General features: G+C 41.1%; 1 protein-coding gene across 3 annotated transcripts in view; it reads right to left on the bottom strand.

Annotated features, from left to right (window-relative positions):
- Positions 1-2,218: 2,218 nt before the first annotated feature.
- Positions 2,219-17,423, bottom strand: part of SUGT1 (SGT1 assembly cochaperone of MIS12 kinetochore complex) — a 28,252-nt gene continuing 13,047 nt past the window's right edge. For 2 of the 3 annotated variants that reach the window (XM_072994759.2, XM_072994760.2), the window contains exons 8-13: positions 14,574-14,599; positions 12,164-12,260; positions 11,308-11,415; positions 6,799-6,886; positions 3,904-4,091; positions 2,219-2,771 (exon numbers count right to left, since the gene is read on the bottom strand). In XM_072994759.2, coding sequence (XP_072850860.1) covers positions 2,670-2,771; positions 3,904-4,091; positions 6,799-6,886; positions 11,308-11,415; positions 12,164-12,260; positions 14,574-14,599 — 609 coding nt within the window. In that variant the 3' untranslated portion in view covers positions 2,219-2,669. Of the gene's footprint in view, positions 2,772-3,903; positions 4,092-6,798; positions 6,887-9,345; positions 9,410-11,307; positions 11,416-12,163; positions 12,261-14,573; positions 14,600-17,423 lie in introns of all 3 variants that reach the window. The other variant, XM_072994761.2, reaches the window with a different exon arrangement.

Genomic DNA, 17,423 nt, shown 5'->3' with positions numbered 1-17,423 from the left:
TGGAAATATTCTGATAATATTATGCCATCTAATAGCAAACCACAATATGTCAAAGGCAAGCAAAATATTTATTTTGCTGTCCATCTCAGTGTACTATACTGTTTGCATCTCATAATTATGCATAACAGCCTGCATTGTTCCAAAACAACCACCATGCTTAAAGACAGAATAATAGCATAGTCAGGGCTCTTTAAAATATCAATGCTTTTATGGGAAACTAGGCTGAGTGAGAGAAAGATACTAATAAAAACCCTTGGCCAATATCAGTATTATTAAACATACTGATCAAAGTTAATAAAACTAGTTTTCATCATATATAAATAATAATAAAATGTGCATTAGTTCACTAACATTATGGGGGAAGTGTACCACCTGGGGATATGAAAATGATGGAAGAGAAAAAAGTTCTTTCCAGCTTTTGTGACTCCCACAACTGGGTGCCACACCTTTATGGCCTAATCTGAAGTTAAATGCATTCAATTAACCTAACATAGTTTATTTTCCTACTGCCTCCACTGAGATGGCAGCCCTACTCCACAACTTTGAAAAATGAGTCTGGCACAAAGGGGTGCTCTCAAGCTATTCTATTAGGCATCCTTCAGTCTCGAAAGACTATGGTAACATGCTCTGTATGAAGGACTTGGAACAGCATCTAGTGTGGCTGAGGAGGCCAATTCGAGAGACAATCTCTTCCACACTGAAGACAAATCCAATCTGTCCCCAGTCCAGCTCCCTGGTTTTGCTGCTTTTGTGACTTCCTCTTTGCCTCAGCCTGCTGGACAAGGGTCTCTTCAAATTGGGAGAGGCCGTGATGCAACGCCTGCCTCCAGGCTGAACACTCGGATGTCAGGATTTCCCATCTGTTGAGGTCTATTCCTAAGGCCTTCAGATCCCGCTTGCAGATATCCTTGTATCGCAGCTGTGGTCTCCCTCTGGGGTGATTTCCCTGCACTAACTCTCCATACAGGAGATCCTTTGGAATCTGACCATCAGCCATTCTCACGACGTGCCCAAGCCAACGTAGACGTCGCTGTTTCAGTAATGTATATATGCTAAAAAATTCCAGCTCGTTCTAGGACTACTCTATTTGGAACTTTGTCCTGCCAGGTGATACCAAAGATCCGTTGGAGGCAACACATATGGAAGGTGTTCAGTTTCCTCTCCTGCCATGCACAAAGGGTCCAGGACTCACTGCAGTACAGGAGTGTGCTCAGGACACAGGCTCTATAGACCTGGATCTTGGTATGTGTCGTCAGTTTCTTATTGAGCCATACTCTCTTTGTGAGTCTAGAGAACATGGTAGCTGCTTTGCCAATGCATTTATCCAGCTCGACATCTAGAGAGAGGGTGTCAGAGATGGTTGAGCCAAGGTGCACAAAGTCATGAACAACCTCCAATTCTTGTGTGGAGATGGTAATAGAGGGAGGTGAGTCCACGCCCTGGCCCATGACTTGTGTTTTCTTCAGGCTGATTGTTAGTCCAAAGTCTTGGCAGGCCTTGCTGAAATGATTCATGAGTTGTTGGAGGTCCTCAGCAGAGTGGGCAACAACGGCTGCATCATCTGCGAAGAGGAAGTCCCGAATGCATTTCAGTTGGACTTTGGTTTTTGCGGCTGAATGAAATGTAAAAAATATCAACCCTGTCACTAAATGAGAAAAATTATCTGTTTTTACATGGGGCTGTCTGAAATCCATGTTCTCGGTTAAAATGCATAGTTAACAGTTGACAATATGTCAGTTACAGCAAAAATTCTGGTAATGAAACATAAACCCAATAAGTTAGAGATCATTAAAGAATTAATAAAATTTAACACACCACCAGTTTAGCAAAGTTGGCAAGTTATATTCAAAAGATGCAAAATTTATTATAAAAAAATATAACATCTAGCTAACTTAAATACCTATTCCAACACCTTCCTGAGTACCGGATGAGTTGTAACTTAAGCATTACTGAGATATAGCCAGTATGTGTTGTGTGTTTTTGAATCAGCCTTCTCTCATGCTAAATTATTAATCTATTTATTTCTATTATGCTAAATTATTATACAGCAGTTGTTGGGTGTCATATACTGCTTATGCAGCAGGCCTGCTATTTTTATTGTTAATTAAAAGGGATAACAAGAACCTTCATTTTAGCATGCAGAAGGCATATACACGGGCTATATAATGTTCAAAATGACAATTTGCCTCCTGCAAATAAATAAAAGAATGAGCCTGGCTTTTTAATGGAAAAGTTATATATTTACAGGTTTATTTGTATGCAGAGTTAAACAACAAACAATCTGAAAGTCACCAAAAGTAAATAAATTATTTAAAGGAACTGTGTACATTGATAAGGCAATATTCCTATGTAGTCCAATTAAACGCCTTGCTAACTCTCCAAACATCCAGTCAGAATTGGCAATCCAGCAGGAAATGCCTAGTGTTATCACTAGGTTCAGGCTATAATTAAACAAAACCCCTTCAGTGGACAGCGATATTGAGAGGCTTTAAACTCCTGATTGCACCTCTAAAACCTGCAAAGAAAAGGTCGTCCTAAAGCATGTAAAGATACAAAGACTGCAATAATCTTCATAATGAACATTCAGTGCTTCAGCTTCAAAGATCCTGTGTCCATATACAATGATAGATAACGTAAATATGGGCAGCAGAGAGTGGCACATGAATAAGTTAAAATTTTTTCCATTCCATGTCATCTGGAGGATTGACTTCTACTTTCCTTTTACCCACATCAGACCAGTTTGTGCTCAGAACTGTTCCACCAGATTCCATCTGGAAAATAACGACAACATACACAAATAACAGTCAATTACTACTACTACTTCCACCACCACCACCCCTCCTCCTCCTCATCATCATCATCATCACAATCACACAGTACTATAAGCAGTTGCAAATCTCAGAAATCACACCATCAGAGCTACAAAAAAACAGCAATATTAGGAACATCATATACATACTGCATCAATACTTAACAGATACTTAGGTTTTTTGATTAAAAGTTGTATCTGTTATATAATACCCATTAATTTTTTTTATAACTTTGACTGTGCCTGGCATCATCATCATACATTACAGTAATAATTAATAATGATGATGATGATCAATTCTGCAGGCTGGCAAAGGTTGTTACAGGATAAAAAGCAATGGCTGCAACAAAAGGTTTATTGCTATCTTGACTCAGAATGAGAAGTTTACACATAATTATATCCTCTTCCTCTTGACTGCTACAGGACAGCAGGACCACTAGATCACTAGTATTTGGAAATCAGATCTAATGTTCCTGGATGCTGGTGGCGGCATAAATAGACATTGTTAATTGTGGGCAACAGAAACAGTGCCAGAGGAAGATTACTTCCACTCATTTTGACATTACTTTATGTCACGAAATAGAAATATTCAATAAATTGATTGTGGCAACTTGAAGAGAGACCTCTCATGCACTAAATCAGATTTGCCAGCAGTCTGAGGGCTGCACTCCCAAGGAGTCAGAACTGAAAGGGCAAACTTACATATCTATTTTGATTTATAATGCAGTTGTTCTGTGCTGTAAGGTTTGCTACAATGTGTTCTTGTTAAATGAAAAAGGGTTTTTTTTTTTCAAATTGACAAAGCCCCCTTGCATCCTCTAGTGACCTACAGAAATATTTTTTAAAAGCTAATGATTTGTGCATGGTGCAGAGGTGCTGCATTGTATAGATATAATCAAAATTCAGGAGTTTGGTTTCTGCTTGCATAAGCTCACATCTAGATACAAGCATATATAAAAAAAGGCTTGCATTTTGCCACTTTTATATAATAGTCTGATCTGTCAAAGTCTAAGTTAATTTAGAAGCATAATACATTCAGCATGACAAAGAACTTCAAATGTCCAAAAACAGCTAAAAAGAGGCAGATGTCTTACAAAAGATTTATTCATGGCGCGCTTCACTTCATCGGTGCCATCCGAGTAGATCTGCTGGAAAAGTTTATTTAAAGCTGCATCACCCTCTAACTTTTCATTCTTCTCTTCTTCTTTTAGCTCAACCACCAATCTATCCCAGTTCCGTGTATAATGAGAGGATGATGGATAGAGAAGTACTGAATCTGAAACTAAAATGTGCAGAACAACATAGTCTCAGCAATATATCCCAGCTTAACTTATTGGCTGACTATGAAGCCTAAGATCCTCTGGTAGTAGCAACATTGCACTTCAAATGGTACGTATTTGCTCCCCATCATTAAATACTCTGGACCATAAAAGAGAACAGGGCAACAACTGTGAATGCCTTCACTTTACAGAGCTAAGTAGAAAAGAGGGGATCAAAATCAGATCTAAGCACTTGCATCGCCAGATGACTGTGCTGTGAAGAAAGAAAAACTGGTTATTGATTCTACTGCAGAACTTTTACCTGACGTCATGCTTACAAAAACTGTATTAATTAACCATATGGAGATGCCTGGAAAGGAGTATGTGAGGAAGAGGCCAATGGCATGGGCACCCCTGTGGTTGGGCCATCTTTTCATGTCCTGGGACCTGCTGATTTCTGAACTGTAAGCTCCCCAGTAGACTTCAAAGAGATGGGTCTAGCAGATGCCACACCTGGGGAACTCAGGAACCTGGGCATCCTGAGGAGGGGACCCAGACAGAGGTCCTCAAGGGAAGCCCAGGCCCAACAAAGGGACCCCGAGGAACCCAGGGGTGCCCAAGACCTAGGTGATATAAGGAAGGTGCTGTTGAGAAAGCAGGGAGTATGCAAGAGACAATAGAGCAGGATGTACAAACTGTGGACTGACTCCCCAATGTGTTAATAGAGAAGGAGGTTCAGGAGATGCCCTGCAGGAGCCCCCCCCCCCATAAAGGCTACCAGCTGGAAGTAGAGCTCCCCAAGGAACCCTTTCCACCAGGAGACTGGGAGTGCATTTACAAGGAGGACCCTTGGACAGGGATGCATGTACATATGATGGTCCCTTGAGATGAAGCAGGTAAGTACCCAAGCCTCCAGGTGCCTCCAAAGCCCTTGTACTGAGAAGAATGTGAACAGCAGGAGCAAAAGTGCCATAAGAAACAGTCTACCTCAGGGGAGCAGTAAGCAATCTAGCTATGATGCGGGCAGAGGTAGTCCCAGTGGACTCATCAAAGCCAGGAAGCAACAAACTGAAACGGCGGGGGGGGGGGGGGAAGAGTGTGCTGCTGCTGCTGCTGCCCTCAGTGTAGACATACCATCCATCCCTCCTATGACCACCATGCTTCAAGCCCACCAGGGCAGTACAAGTAAAAGATCCTAAGCCACCTCTCCCCTTGGTGAAGGAAACCAGAGAGCATCAACTAGGTGGACTTGGTATCTGTGCCCCAGACAGTGAAGGAAACTAATCCAGGATGTTACTGTTGGTTTGAAAGCTGTCCCTGAACAACTTTCAATTAACCCTGTTATGCTGCAACCACCAATGTGGAGATACTGAAAACTTCAGGCAGGATGCCTCATACATATCTCTTTTTTACATGCAAATGTTACTAACAACTTGTTTAATATGCCATATCTTTGGGAAAATCCGCATGGGAAAGAACCTCATCACAGCCGGGAGCAACTATCTTTTGGCAATATTCAAAGTATGAAAACTATGGATAAATGTAAATTTCTTTGTCACCGGTACATCAGCATCCTCACCAAACAGTCTAAAAGGCTATCTTTAAACTAGCTGATCTAAAGGCCTTAACTCAGCAAAGTGGCCTGGGGCATTTTGAAGCATTTCTTCCTCCAAAACAAAACTGTACTCTTTGTTAAAACTAATCTGAAGTATGCTCTGAGTTGTTGTCTTGGTACAATTTTATCTCAAGTTGTAAGCCCTCAGATCTAGTGCTTTGCATGCTTTTTTTTTTTTTTAACTGTGGGAGTCAGAGTAAGCTCTTTAAATCCTGGGAGGATCTTGAAGCTGTGTGAATTGGCATTTTTTATTGCCTGTCCTTGGGATCAATACTCCGCCTCTCCTTCTGCTGCCTAAGCCACATTTACATTTCTCTTTTTCTCATGGTTCCTTGCTGTCTTATGCAACAAAAGGAGAATCTGCCTTCTGAGCCTTCTGGAGCTCAGCAGTCTCAAGAAACTGTTTTACAAGGCACTGGTCTTCTGGTATATGTGCATCAGGGTTGCTTGGCTAATCAGCACTTTTGAATGCTTAGGCCTCTCAAAACCTGGCTCACCAATTCTGCAGCACTCTCTCTAATCTTTTTTTATTAATCGTCATCTCCCACCTCTATTCTTCCTGATTATATTACTGTTATCAGGAACACTCTGTTGGCCCGCCGCTGAGAGGGGACATATGAATATCTCTTTTTCTATCTGCAAATACTTCTGGTAAAATTTCTGTACCACAATTTCCATACTTCTTGGATTAAGAATTATGTCAAAATGCAATGCATAATATATTTTGCTTCCAGATTGAGTAGGCATTCCAGTACATATCAGTTCCCACACACATGTAGGTCAGAACATCTGACAACACAAAAAGGAAACACAGGAGATGACCAGCAGAGGGAAAACATATAAGCAAGAAATGCAACTCAGGCTTCATGTTGCAAGCTTGAATCTTCCACAACCAAAAAGGAAGCCAGTCCTCTTTAGAAACACTATATTCCTTCCGTACTATAATACAATAATATCTGAACTCACATGCGTATATGATGCTGTTTAATAGCAAACATGTTATGAATGGACACATAATCCAAAGAGTAATTGTTATTTATTAAAAGAAACAAGGAAGCTTTGGACCAACAAGGGATGACAGTACAGAGTATATGTTTGAAAGCAAAATCACAAACCTGGGGTAAACTGCTTTAGTTTTGAACCTCCATCTCCTTCAAGTTTCTCCCATCGTATGGCTTCTGGCTTCTTCATTTTAATCTCAATCTACACCAAAAAACAAACAAAATGAATTCATTTTAATGAATGTCATGTAAGGTAACTGTACAGAAATGTACCAGAAAAGGTGAAGAATCATGCAAGTAACATTCTGAGATACACCACTAAACATCCAAAGAAAACAAATCACACAATCAAACTGCTTCAATTTAGAATTCAAATTAAACTGATTTAAAATAAAATGCCTTTAGCTTAAAAGTTACAAAATGCTATTGGAATGTGAGCCTGGATATAGGGAAAAAAGGAAAATAAAGCAAACAACTGTACTAAAAAGTTATTGCAAGTACATATTCAGCCTTATAATCTGTAGTACTTCTCTTGAGACTGATGCTTTTCAAAATTAGGAGGGTGCCTTTGCAAAAAGAAGAGTAAGGTACACATTTCTTGTTGGTTAGATTTACAGCTCTTCAGGTGATGTTTTAAAAAGGTTTTGCACTCCTAGAAAAGCAGTCCTTAAAATCATGGTTGTAATTGTGTCTGTATTATTTACATTATCATATACTTTCTGATCAATTAAAAAAGTTCATTGGATTTAACAAGCAACATGGTTGAAGACAAAACCTCTACTGTAAATGACAAACCATCTTCTAAGTCTTATTTTAAAATACACACATACATGGGATATTTTAAGCAGAGTAATACTACAACTCATACATACAGTATTTAAAAGGAAGCCCTCTAAAACTGTTGGCATAATTAATTTGCAGATATCTGTTGTTGTTTAGTCATTTAGTTGTGTCCGACTCTTCGTGACCCCACGGACCAGAGCACGCCAGGCCCTCCTGTCTTCCACTGCCTCCCGGAGTTGGGGAGGCTGAGTTGGGGAGATATTTACATGTAACTAAATAAAATATGGGATTAACTTTTCTTTTAAAATAAAAAGAAGAGCTTTATGCTAATAAGGAAATATAACTTAAAACTTTTAGGTCCAAATTCCTCAAACCTGGTTCTCTCCACACTCCTGCATTACAGCTAGATGTTAGTGTGTATTTTCAGAGTATACACACCAGTAGACTTATATAATTTTGTCCCCTACGCAACAATTTCCGCTAATTTCAGGCCCTATGTAGAACATCTCTGTCCCCCATTATCAGGGTTACAAAACAAAAAAATACCTATTGGGGACCAAAAAAAGTTTCTAATAAATCTACTGATTTTTTTAACAATATGAGTACATTTCTGTCCCATTCAACATGACATACTGAAAATTTAAAACAGCCCATGCTGATTTCTGGCAAATCATGATGCTGCAAAACAGAAATGACATGCTGTGGTTGCCAGTAGGTTGGCACCACTCTGGGAAATAAAACAATTTTTTTCCTCTGGGAGAAGATTTGTTTTACTATTATTCCATCTTGCATCTTCAGCATCTGGATATTTGGAAGGAATGCATATGGTTCTTCACATACAAACACTTCATTTAATGTGAGGTATTTCTATGCAACACACCAGATTTTTAAATGTGAGGTCAGATATATTCCAAAATTCACTTAATAGTCTGTTTATCTTAATGCATGAAGCTGAATAGCTCAATGGTTTGGGCATCTGGCTGTGGAGCCAGAGGTTGGGAGTTCAATTCCCTACTGTGCCTTCAGGGGGGAAGAGCCAGCCTGTGAAGCTTTCAGCAAGCTGCAGTCCCAGGAAGACCCCTAAAGGGAAGATAGTCTGTATATTATCTATCTAGAACACCCTGGAAAGGGTCGCCGTAAGTCAGAATTGACTTGATAGCATGCAATTATTATCATTATGAGGCTTAAAACAGTGATCTTTCTCTGTATGATGAAAGAGATAGATGAGACAATCCAGTACGAAGTGTTATACAGCATGTAATTATAGAACTGATTTATCTCTTCCCCTCTATTCTCACTTATCTTTTAATCTGCAATTTTATCAAGACCGGACAAGAGGCTACTGCAATATTCCTAGCTCCCAAAATACCACTTTCAAAAGCACACACTAATCCTACCATTTTGCCCCAAATCAGGACTAACAGAGTGCCATTACCACAGTGAAGGAAGACCTTCTCAATCTCATGCACAGACTAATCTGTTTTGGCAGAATTACACTGAAGTGGACTTCACAGCTACAGCGAAATCCAGGATAGCCCAGGGATCCCTGTAGCTCCAAGAACAAGGACACCTTTGTAAATGTTAACTCCGGAAGGCATCTTGTGGCAGTTTATCCTTGCCACCAGTCAGAACTTCTACTTTAAATATGTAACTAACTGTACAGTTTAAATATTCAAAAAGCATGATCCACTGTTATGGATATTATGTTATTAAATTATACTATTTAAATTGAAATTTTAAAATATGCTTATTGTTGAAACTTCTTGGGCAAAGATTTATAATAGCAAGTTTAATTCAGTTTTCCTCTTGCTCTTTTACTGATTTTAGTTTCTGCTTAACAGAATAAACGAGTGGTTTTTGCAACTGTGAAACACACACCTGCCTATCTTTGAAAGTAAAACTAAGCAGGCTTGTCCTCCCAATGTACATTTTTCTTTTCAATCTGGGGAATGAAGTGAACAGTCAAAGCAGTATGATTATATATTTACACACATATGCACAGTGATGTTTTAGCAATGGCTGAATTCTAATATCACTCCACGTCTAACTACACTTCAGAATACTATCTGAGCTACCTGATACTCTGCTAATCAGAAGGAAATAACCTGGTTCTCCAACACTTCAAGCAGAAGGTCATTAATCCGGAACACTTCCAACAGTGAATTGTCCAAACTCCCTCCCCCCTGTAAATCTGCCCATATTCTTCAGCAGAGAGTAAAAAATATATATTGTACACTTTCATTCACTCTATGACCTTGATTAGTCATTTCTTCTTCTAATTATTAAGATGAGTATAGATACAAATGATTGAACTTTCCTCAGTGTTACAGACTGTGATGTTCTCTTTTTAATAATACATCATCAGCAATTTCATTGGAAGATAAGCCCTGGTGTTAAGGAATCCACTCATCCCTGAGAGTTCTGAATATGTTTGTTAGGATTTCTTTTGCTGCAAGGTGGACTAGGCAAATGTCCTGAAAAACAGTTATCACTGAGCCCTGATGGCACCTAGAAACCATCTTCCTTGGCATCAGCAGTGAGCCTCCTCATTAGCTGCAAATGATTGCTACTAGAAGATAACTGGAAGTACCTCTGAACAACCTAAATAGTACATGGTGAGTGGTCTCTCTCCCTCTCTTACTCACAAATTCACACCTGTACAGGGATAGAAAAGATGGTCTTGCTCTCTTTTAGGGTAAAACAACTCCAATTGTAATCCAGTTGTCAACTGCAGCTGGAAGAAGCCCACTGAATCAATGGAACTCACAAAGAAGTCAATTCGCCAAATCCTCATTGATTCAATGGTCCTACTGTAGCTGCAACTTACTGCTAGATTTCAGTCAATGTAAGGGAACTTAAAACATTAACAAGATTCTGTTAACGTATTAATTGGTATTAGACAGTTCACTTCATGATTCTGTTAACATATTAACAGAATCATGAAGTGAACTGTCCACTACCAATTGATTTTTATATATTACACACATACCTCCAGCAGTCACTTGAAAAAATGTACACATCTGAAATGTAGTTCAGTTACTTCAATATTCAATGAAATATATATTTTTTGAGAATGGAAGCATTTTCATGAAAAATATGATGTAAACAACGATTGTCATAAGATGCTTTAGACTGGGATACAACCCAACCAAAGAATTCCATGCTTATACTGTAATAGGAATTTACCCTGCCTGTGATGTTCATGTAGTTTGTATGGTTAAACTGAGCACCAACATTCTATCTAATTTTCTGGAGCACTGTGTGGGGGTTCCACTCCATGCACACAGGGTTCCAGCCACAACGAGAAGCAAATTGGCAGTAACACTGGCTCGGCTGCGCACGCATGATGCAGTGCTGTATGCCCACATGCTTAGAAGAAATGTTGCTGAGCACTATATTTCGCATAATCATATTATGAATTTGATCTCGTTTCCAGTTTACATATTATTTACTCCTGTGTTAAATCTACTGTTTAAAGTGAAATACCTGATCAAGCCCATCATACTTAGCTATTATTTCCACCAGCCCCACTGTCAGAATTAAACAGCTCTGTTAGTATTTTAGTGCCCTTTAGAGAAAACAAAGGATGACAGTGCATTTTCTGGACCAAATGCTATTCTGCATCCCCGATTCCAGCCAAAGATTCACCTGCACAAACTTATCTGCAATGAAAGAAGCAGAGACAGGACACATACACACATAACAATACTGACATTTATACTTTCATTTCATAATACTTTTCTTACTTACGTAGTAGGGTCATTTCATTTGAAAAAGGACATGATACAATGGTGGAAAAGTGTGTGTATTTAGCAAAGTAATTTGTTCTTTAAAAATTACCTTAGTTGAAAGAATTCTGAATGAACTTTGTTCTGGAATTATAGGATGAAGAAGATTAAGCTTTAAGTTATAGTCTTCCTCTGAAGAAAGCTTCACTAATGTATTTAGCTGTTAAGACAGAACATATATCAGAGGTAGGCAGAAGAAAAAAGTAGGCCATCTAGTGTTCATTTTACCTCCTCGTGAAAATAAAGGCAAAACCTTTAAATGAGAACTTTTAAATTATGTAAAGCATAAGACAGGAATTTCAAATGGCAATTTATATTGCATTATTCAACAGCTAATTCAAAGTAAGCTAGAAAATAAACAAAAGCTTCATGTTCTCACCAAGTAAGAACTCAGAAAGCTGTTGTCAGTTTGATAAACATTCTTTAGTTAAAGAATTGGTAAGTTTCGACAGTTACACAAGATCCATAAATAATTAAATGGAAAAAAAAGACACATGGCTTCCTTTTTTCCTATACTTCACATGCTTTCACGGGCAGAAAGAATACAAAGTAGCAACATACTGCTGATCAAAAGTAAATACTAAAGTATAAAATAAATATATACACACTATGACCAACAAAAACTAGGATGCCAAGAAAAACTATGACTTCTTCCAAATGATTTAGTGAGTTCTATGGCAGAGAGATACAGAGAATATACAGTTCAACAATATCTGGAGTAAGATTAACTAAAATCTTATTTACTCTTATCAGTCTTACTCCACACGCCAAGCATCTGTTGATTTACTCATGGGTTGTAATCCTCAACATATGCTTTCTTGGAAGCTATGCTAAAGCCACTGAGATACTTTTTCAAGAAAGTACACTTAGAATTAAAGTGTGTGTTGATTTTCAATTTGAACTATTACCTCTTTCTCTGAGAACTGTACTCTTACTTCATCCTTCTTCACGTTTTTGATCATAATTGTCACAATTACATGAGATTCTGTCTGGTACCAATCATACCTTTAAAAAAAGATTTTTAAAATGTGAATATTCTCATTTCAAATGCCAGACTTTTTACATAGACTTTCCTTACTCTTCTGCTCTTTAAATGGATGAAAACTAGAACTCAGATTCGACTTCCATATTTTAATGTTCTTTCCCGTTTCAAACATTTGAATTTGCACATGAAACAAACATTCTTTACATATTAAGTTTTAAGTTGTCCTTTATTATACTGCAGCACAGAGCTTGTGAACTCAGCTGGTTCAGCCATAAAGCCAAACAACTTAGTGTTGCAGCAAGAAGCCATTGTGAATTTTAAGTCAAACAAGTCAACAGTTTCCCATCTAAAATCATACCCTGAACAATGAACAGTTACAGTATGTGCACCAGAATCCACTGCAAAGCCCAAGGTTTCATGCAAACTAATCAGGAAGTAGATCAACTTGGAAAAACCACAAGTCATTTATGTAGGTTTAACTCTTGGTTTTAATCACATGTATATTTTTAAACACATAGGGCAATTTCCCTCGTATGCTATCTAGAATTATTTGCTATAAATACAAGTCAAGCTGCTTACTTTTAAATAGACAGTTCAACTTTTAAAACTTCAATATAGAAAAAAAATTCAATATTATTCTGAGTAATGTTAAGGTGTCTTTGTTTCATCCGCTATTTGTGGACAGACAATCACAACCTACACTGATTGTCTTACAGGAATGTTCAAATAATTGAACAGCTTGGAAGTCCATCTGGATCCGGTGCTAACCATGGAAACCCAGGTAGCATCAGTGGTCCACTCTGCCTATTTCCATCTCTAGCGGATTGCCCAGCTGCGTCCCTCACCACTCTTTTTCATGCACTTGTAATCTCAATATTAGACTACCGTAATGCGCTGTGCATGAGGCTACCTTTGAGATTGATGCAGAAGTTTCAAATGGTGCAGAATGCAGTGGCCAGACTTCTCACTGGGGTGAGAAAATATCAGCATATTTCCCCCACTCTGGCTGCCTTGCATTGGCTGCCCATTCGTTTCCGCATTGATTTCAAAGTGTTAATGATGACATATAAAGCCGTAAACGGTTTAGGACCTCGATATCTAGCGGAACACCTCGTCCCACTTAGATCTACCTGAATCACTCATTCTAGCCAGGAAGGGAGGCTCAGAGGCCTGATGCCAAGGGAGGCCTGGAGAGAAATAACAAGAAACCGGGCTTTCTCGGCAGTGGCCCCTCACCTTTGAACAGTCTGGCTCCCTCACTGGGTGTTTTTAAGAGCAAACTTAAGACCTGGCTATTTAGGCAGGCTTTACCTCCTGTCATCACCTGATTATTTTTCCCATCTTGAACAATATTATTACTAGGTTTTTTTAAAATATTATTATTATGTTGTTCTTATTCTATCTATTATTGTTAGCCACCCAGAGTAGACTTCAGTCTAGATGGGCGGGGTATGTATGTATAAATAAAAATATTGATTATACAGTGCTGTTCTTACCTGTCACCTCAAAACCTACAGACAAAATAACCGAAGTATCCCTGTTCCAGAGGGTTACAATCTTAAGACATATAATGAACAAAGTAGAAGGAAGAGATTTTAAACAAATGAGTCCATATGGTTACAAGTTGAAAAGACGGATGAAGGGAATATACCAAAGACATTACAGAATACAGTGGTGCCTCGCTTAACGAGTGCACCGTATAACGATTAAATCGCATAGCGATCGCACAACGTTTTTCCCATAGGGAAAAATTCGCTTTGCGAAGACCGGTAAGCGTTTCGCTTACCGATCTTCGCAAAACGACCCCCGCCGATCAGCTGTTCGGCGGCCAAAATGGCCGCCGGAAGCCGGGAAATGGCCTAAAATGGCCGCCCGCAGCGTTTTCGCGCCCTCGTTAAGCGAGGCGAGGGCGCGAAAATGGCTGCCGGCCATTACGAAGCTTCGTTAAACGGTGAGTATTTGGCCCATTTGGAACGCATTAAACATGGGCTTTTCTGTACCGTTTAACGATGCTTCAGCATAGCGAAGGTTAATCCGGAACGGATTAACCTCGCTATGCGAGGCACCACTGTAAATGGACTTCAAGAGAGACACAAAGAAGTAGGAATGCACATGTTCAGGGCATGATTTCCATAAAAGGAAGAAACAAGGATAGGTAGAATCATTTTTTAAAAATAAAATTTAATTAGACAACTGCAATAGAGTTGACAATATAAAATTTACTAGCTAGAATATAAGAAACAAGGGCCAGTTACTGAAATTGTATGAAGTGCTCCACACATTGTTACCCAAACTATTACATAAATATCACACATCACCAAAAAAAATCTTACTTGATCTTAGACGATCGTGACTGGTGCTGCCAAATCCAAGTGTCATTCATTATAATAAAAAGAAAGACAGTCAGATACAGAGTATCATATTTTCAGATCACAAAAATCCAGAGACCTTCAGAGTGGTTATTCAATTGCCATTTTTGCACAGCAAAGCCCAACAGACTTCAGTAAGACAGCCACATAAAAATGCCACATATGTAGCGTTTAGATTTTTAAGTCAGCAATTAGGTCATTTGAACCTGGCACATTTTAAACTATGGACATGATCCAGCCACAAACTAGACTAGGTTGTAATGCACCATTTCCTACACTTATCTGTCTGAGCTTAGGAATGGGGAACACAGAAATGACTACAGTGGTGCCCCGCATAGCGACATTAATCCGTTCTGGATTAATCGTCATTATCCAGAAACATCGCTAAACGGAACAAAAAAGCCCATAGAAACGCATCAAAACACGATTAATGCGTTCCTATGGGCTTAAAATTCACCGCTGAGCGAAGATCCTCCATAGGGGCGGCCATTTTCGGTGCCTCTAAAGCGAGGCAACACAACCAGCGGCCATTTTGGAACCGCCGATCAGCTGGCCAAAAATGGGGCCTTTGGCATTTTCCCCCAGCTGAGCGGCAGGAGCTTCGAAGCCCCGCCGCTCAGCTGGGGAAAAATGTCAGCGGTCGGTCAGCGGTGGCTTTGGAAGTACCCCGAAGGCACCGCCGACTGCCAACATTTGCCTTCCGAGCTCTCAAAGGGCTTTCCTCCCCCCCCCCGACATTGGAGAAAGACCTTTGAGAGCTCGGAAGGCTCTCATCGGCAGCGGCAGCAGGGTAGGGGGGTCTGGATGGCTTCCAGGCGAAGCACTGGAAGCCATCTGACCCCCCCTATGATGCCGCTGCTGCCGCTTGGAGCCACGCCCGCCTATGCCAGCCATGCTCGGACTCCCGGGAGTCCGAGCATGGCTGGGAAACCAGGCGCGGGACAGCTTTGCCTGGAAGCCATCCGGACCCCCCTACCCTGCCCCCGCCGCCGGGAGCCACACTGCACCCACCTATCTCAGCCATGCTTGGACTCCCGAGCAGGAGCTGATCTGGCATTTCTCCCCCACCGGGCACCTCCTCCGCTGCTGCAAGCACCATTGGGGCAGCCCTTTGGGAGCAGCTGGGTGGCAGGGCAGAAAGGCAGGAGCCGATCCAGTCTTTTTCCCCCACCGGGAGGCTTATCCGAAAGCGCTGTGCCCGATGGTGGAGGGGAAAGATCGGATCGGCTTCTGCCTTTCTTCCCCACAGCCCAGCTCCTCCCAAAGGGCTGCCGCGATTGTGCTTGCAGCAGCGGAGGAGGTGCCCGGTGGGGAAGGAAGGCAGGAGCCGATCTGGCCATCCTCCTTGGAGCCGTGCCGCGCCCGCCTATCCCAGCCATGCTTGGACTGGCTAGGATAGGCTCGGAAGCACTGGAAGCCATCCGGACCCCCCGCCGCCGCCGCCGCGTGGAGCTGCCCTGCACCCGGCCAGCACTTCCGAGCGGCTGTGGTGGAGCCGGCCAGGGCTTCCAAGCGGTGGAGGAGGAGCGCCCGCCAGGGGCCTATGGGGAAAAATCGCAAAGTGATCTTTCCCCATAGGGAACATCGCAATGCGATCACTTTTGCGATAGCAAAAAAATCACTATGCGGATTCGTTGTTAAACGGGGCGCTCGTTATGTGAGGCACCACTGTAGTTGGTAGAACCATCTACCAACTATGTATCTCACTGCTGCAATCTAAGCAGGTTCCTAAAGCAGACCACTTTATTTGGCACTTTCCCTATTGCTCCCAGTTCAGACCAGTCCACAAGATTCAGCAGTGGCTTTGTGGATAATCATAGGAAATAAACAAAATTAGCTCTCAATGCAATTATCATGATATTTTATTAACAAGATTACCATTGCAAATATTAATATTAATCAATACATAAACCAATGTAGTTCTGTAACCCCTTTCCCATCCCCTGCAACAGTCATATTCAAAATCTTATGATGAGGTTTTCCTGGGAAAATTATAGTTATATTCCAAGTATGGTGTAGAAACCAGTTAATCCTGTATGCTTTGGGAAGTCTCCATTCCATTCAAATAAATAATAAAAGGGTGCCAGTACGTTGAAGTATCCAAATGTTTTACCCTTTTATTTGTATGCATTTTATGGCCATTTTTTTCCTACACTATCTGCTGGCTGTGATACCTCCCTGCACATTCTTCCACCCCTTGGCTACCGCATTTTTCCGTGTATAAAATGACATTTTCCTAAAATAATTAGAGGAAAAATTGAGTGTTGTTTTATACACGGAAGGAAGCAGTCGGGAGCCTCTTGCTGCTGTCCAATTGTCTCTTCCAGAGCTCACAGCTTGTCCCCTCTAGTGGCGCTGAGGCAGCAGCAGCAGGAGGCGGCAAAGGAGCATTCACACACACTCGGGTGCCTCTTGCTGCTGCCTTCCCCGCCTGCCCGATCACCACCTCCACCGGGACTGACAGGCCCAGGTCACGTCGCCGCCTTGTCCCCTCCAGCGGTGGAGGCAGGAGGAGGCAGAGGCGGAGGCAAACAAGCACTCATGCGCGCTCAGGCGCCTCTTTCTGCTGCTGCTGCCAGATCACCTCCTCCCAAGATCTCCTTAGGGCAGGGGACAAGGCAGTGACGTGAGCTGGAGGTAAGCGCCGGCAGTCAACAGTCGCACTGGAGGAGGTAATTGGGCAGGCAGCGGAGACAGCAGTGACAGTAGATGGAGGAGCATTTGCACATTAAGTGCTACTCCGCCTCCCTCAAGGGTCAAAATTAGGGGGTCGTTTTATACACTGGGGGGTCGTGTACACGGTAAGATATGGTA

The sequence above is a fragment of the Pogona vitticeps genome, chromosome 3, assembly GCF_051106095.1.
Source record: "Pogona vitticeps strain Pit_001003342236 chromosome 3, PviZW2.1, whole genome shotgun sequence".
In the NCBI taxonomy this organism is placed as follows: domain Eukaryota; kingdom Metazoa; phylum Chordata; class Lepidosauria; order Squamata; family Agamidae; genus Pogona; species Pogona vitticeps.
Note: the sequence above shows the minus strand (reverse complement) of the source record. Positions and strands in the feature narration are given on the sequence as shown.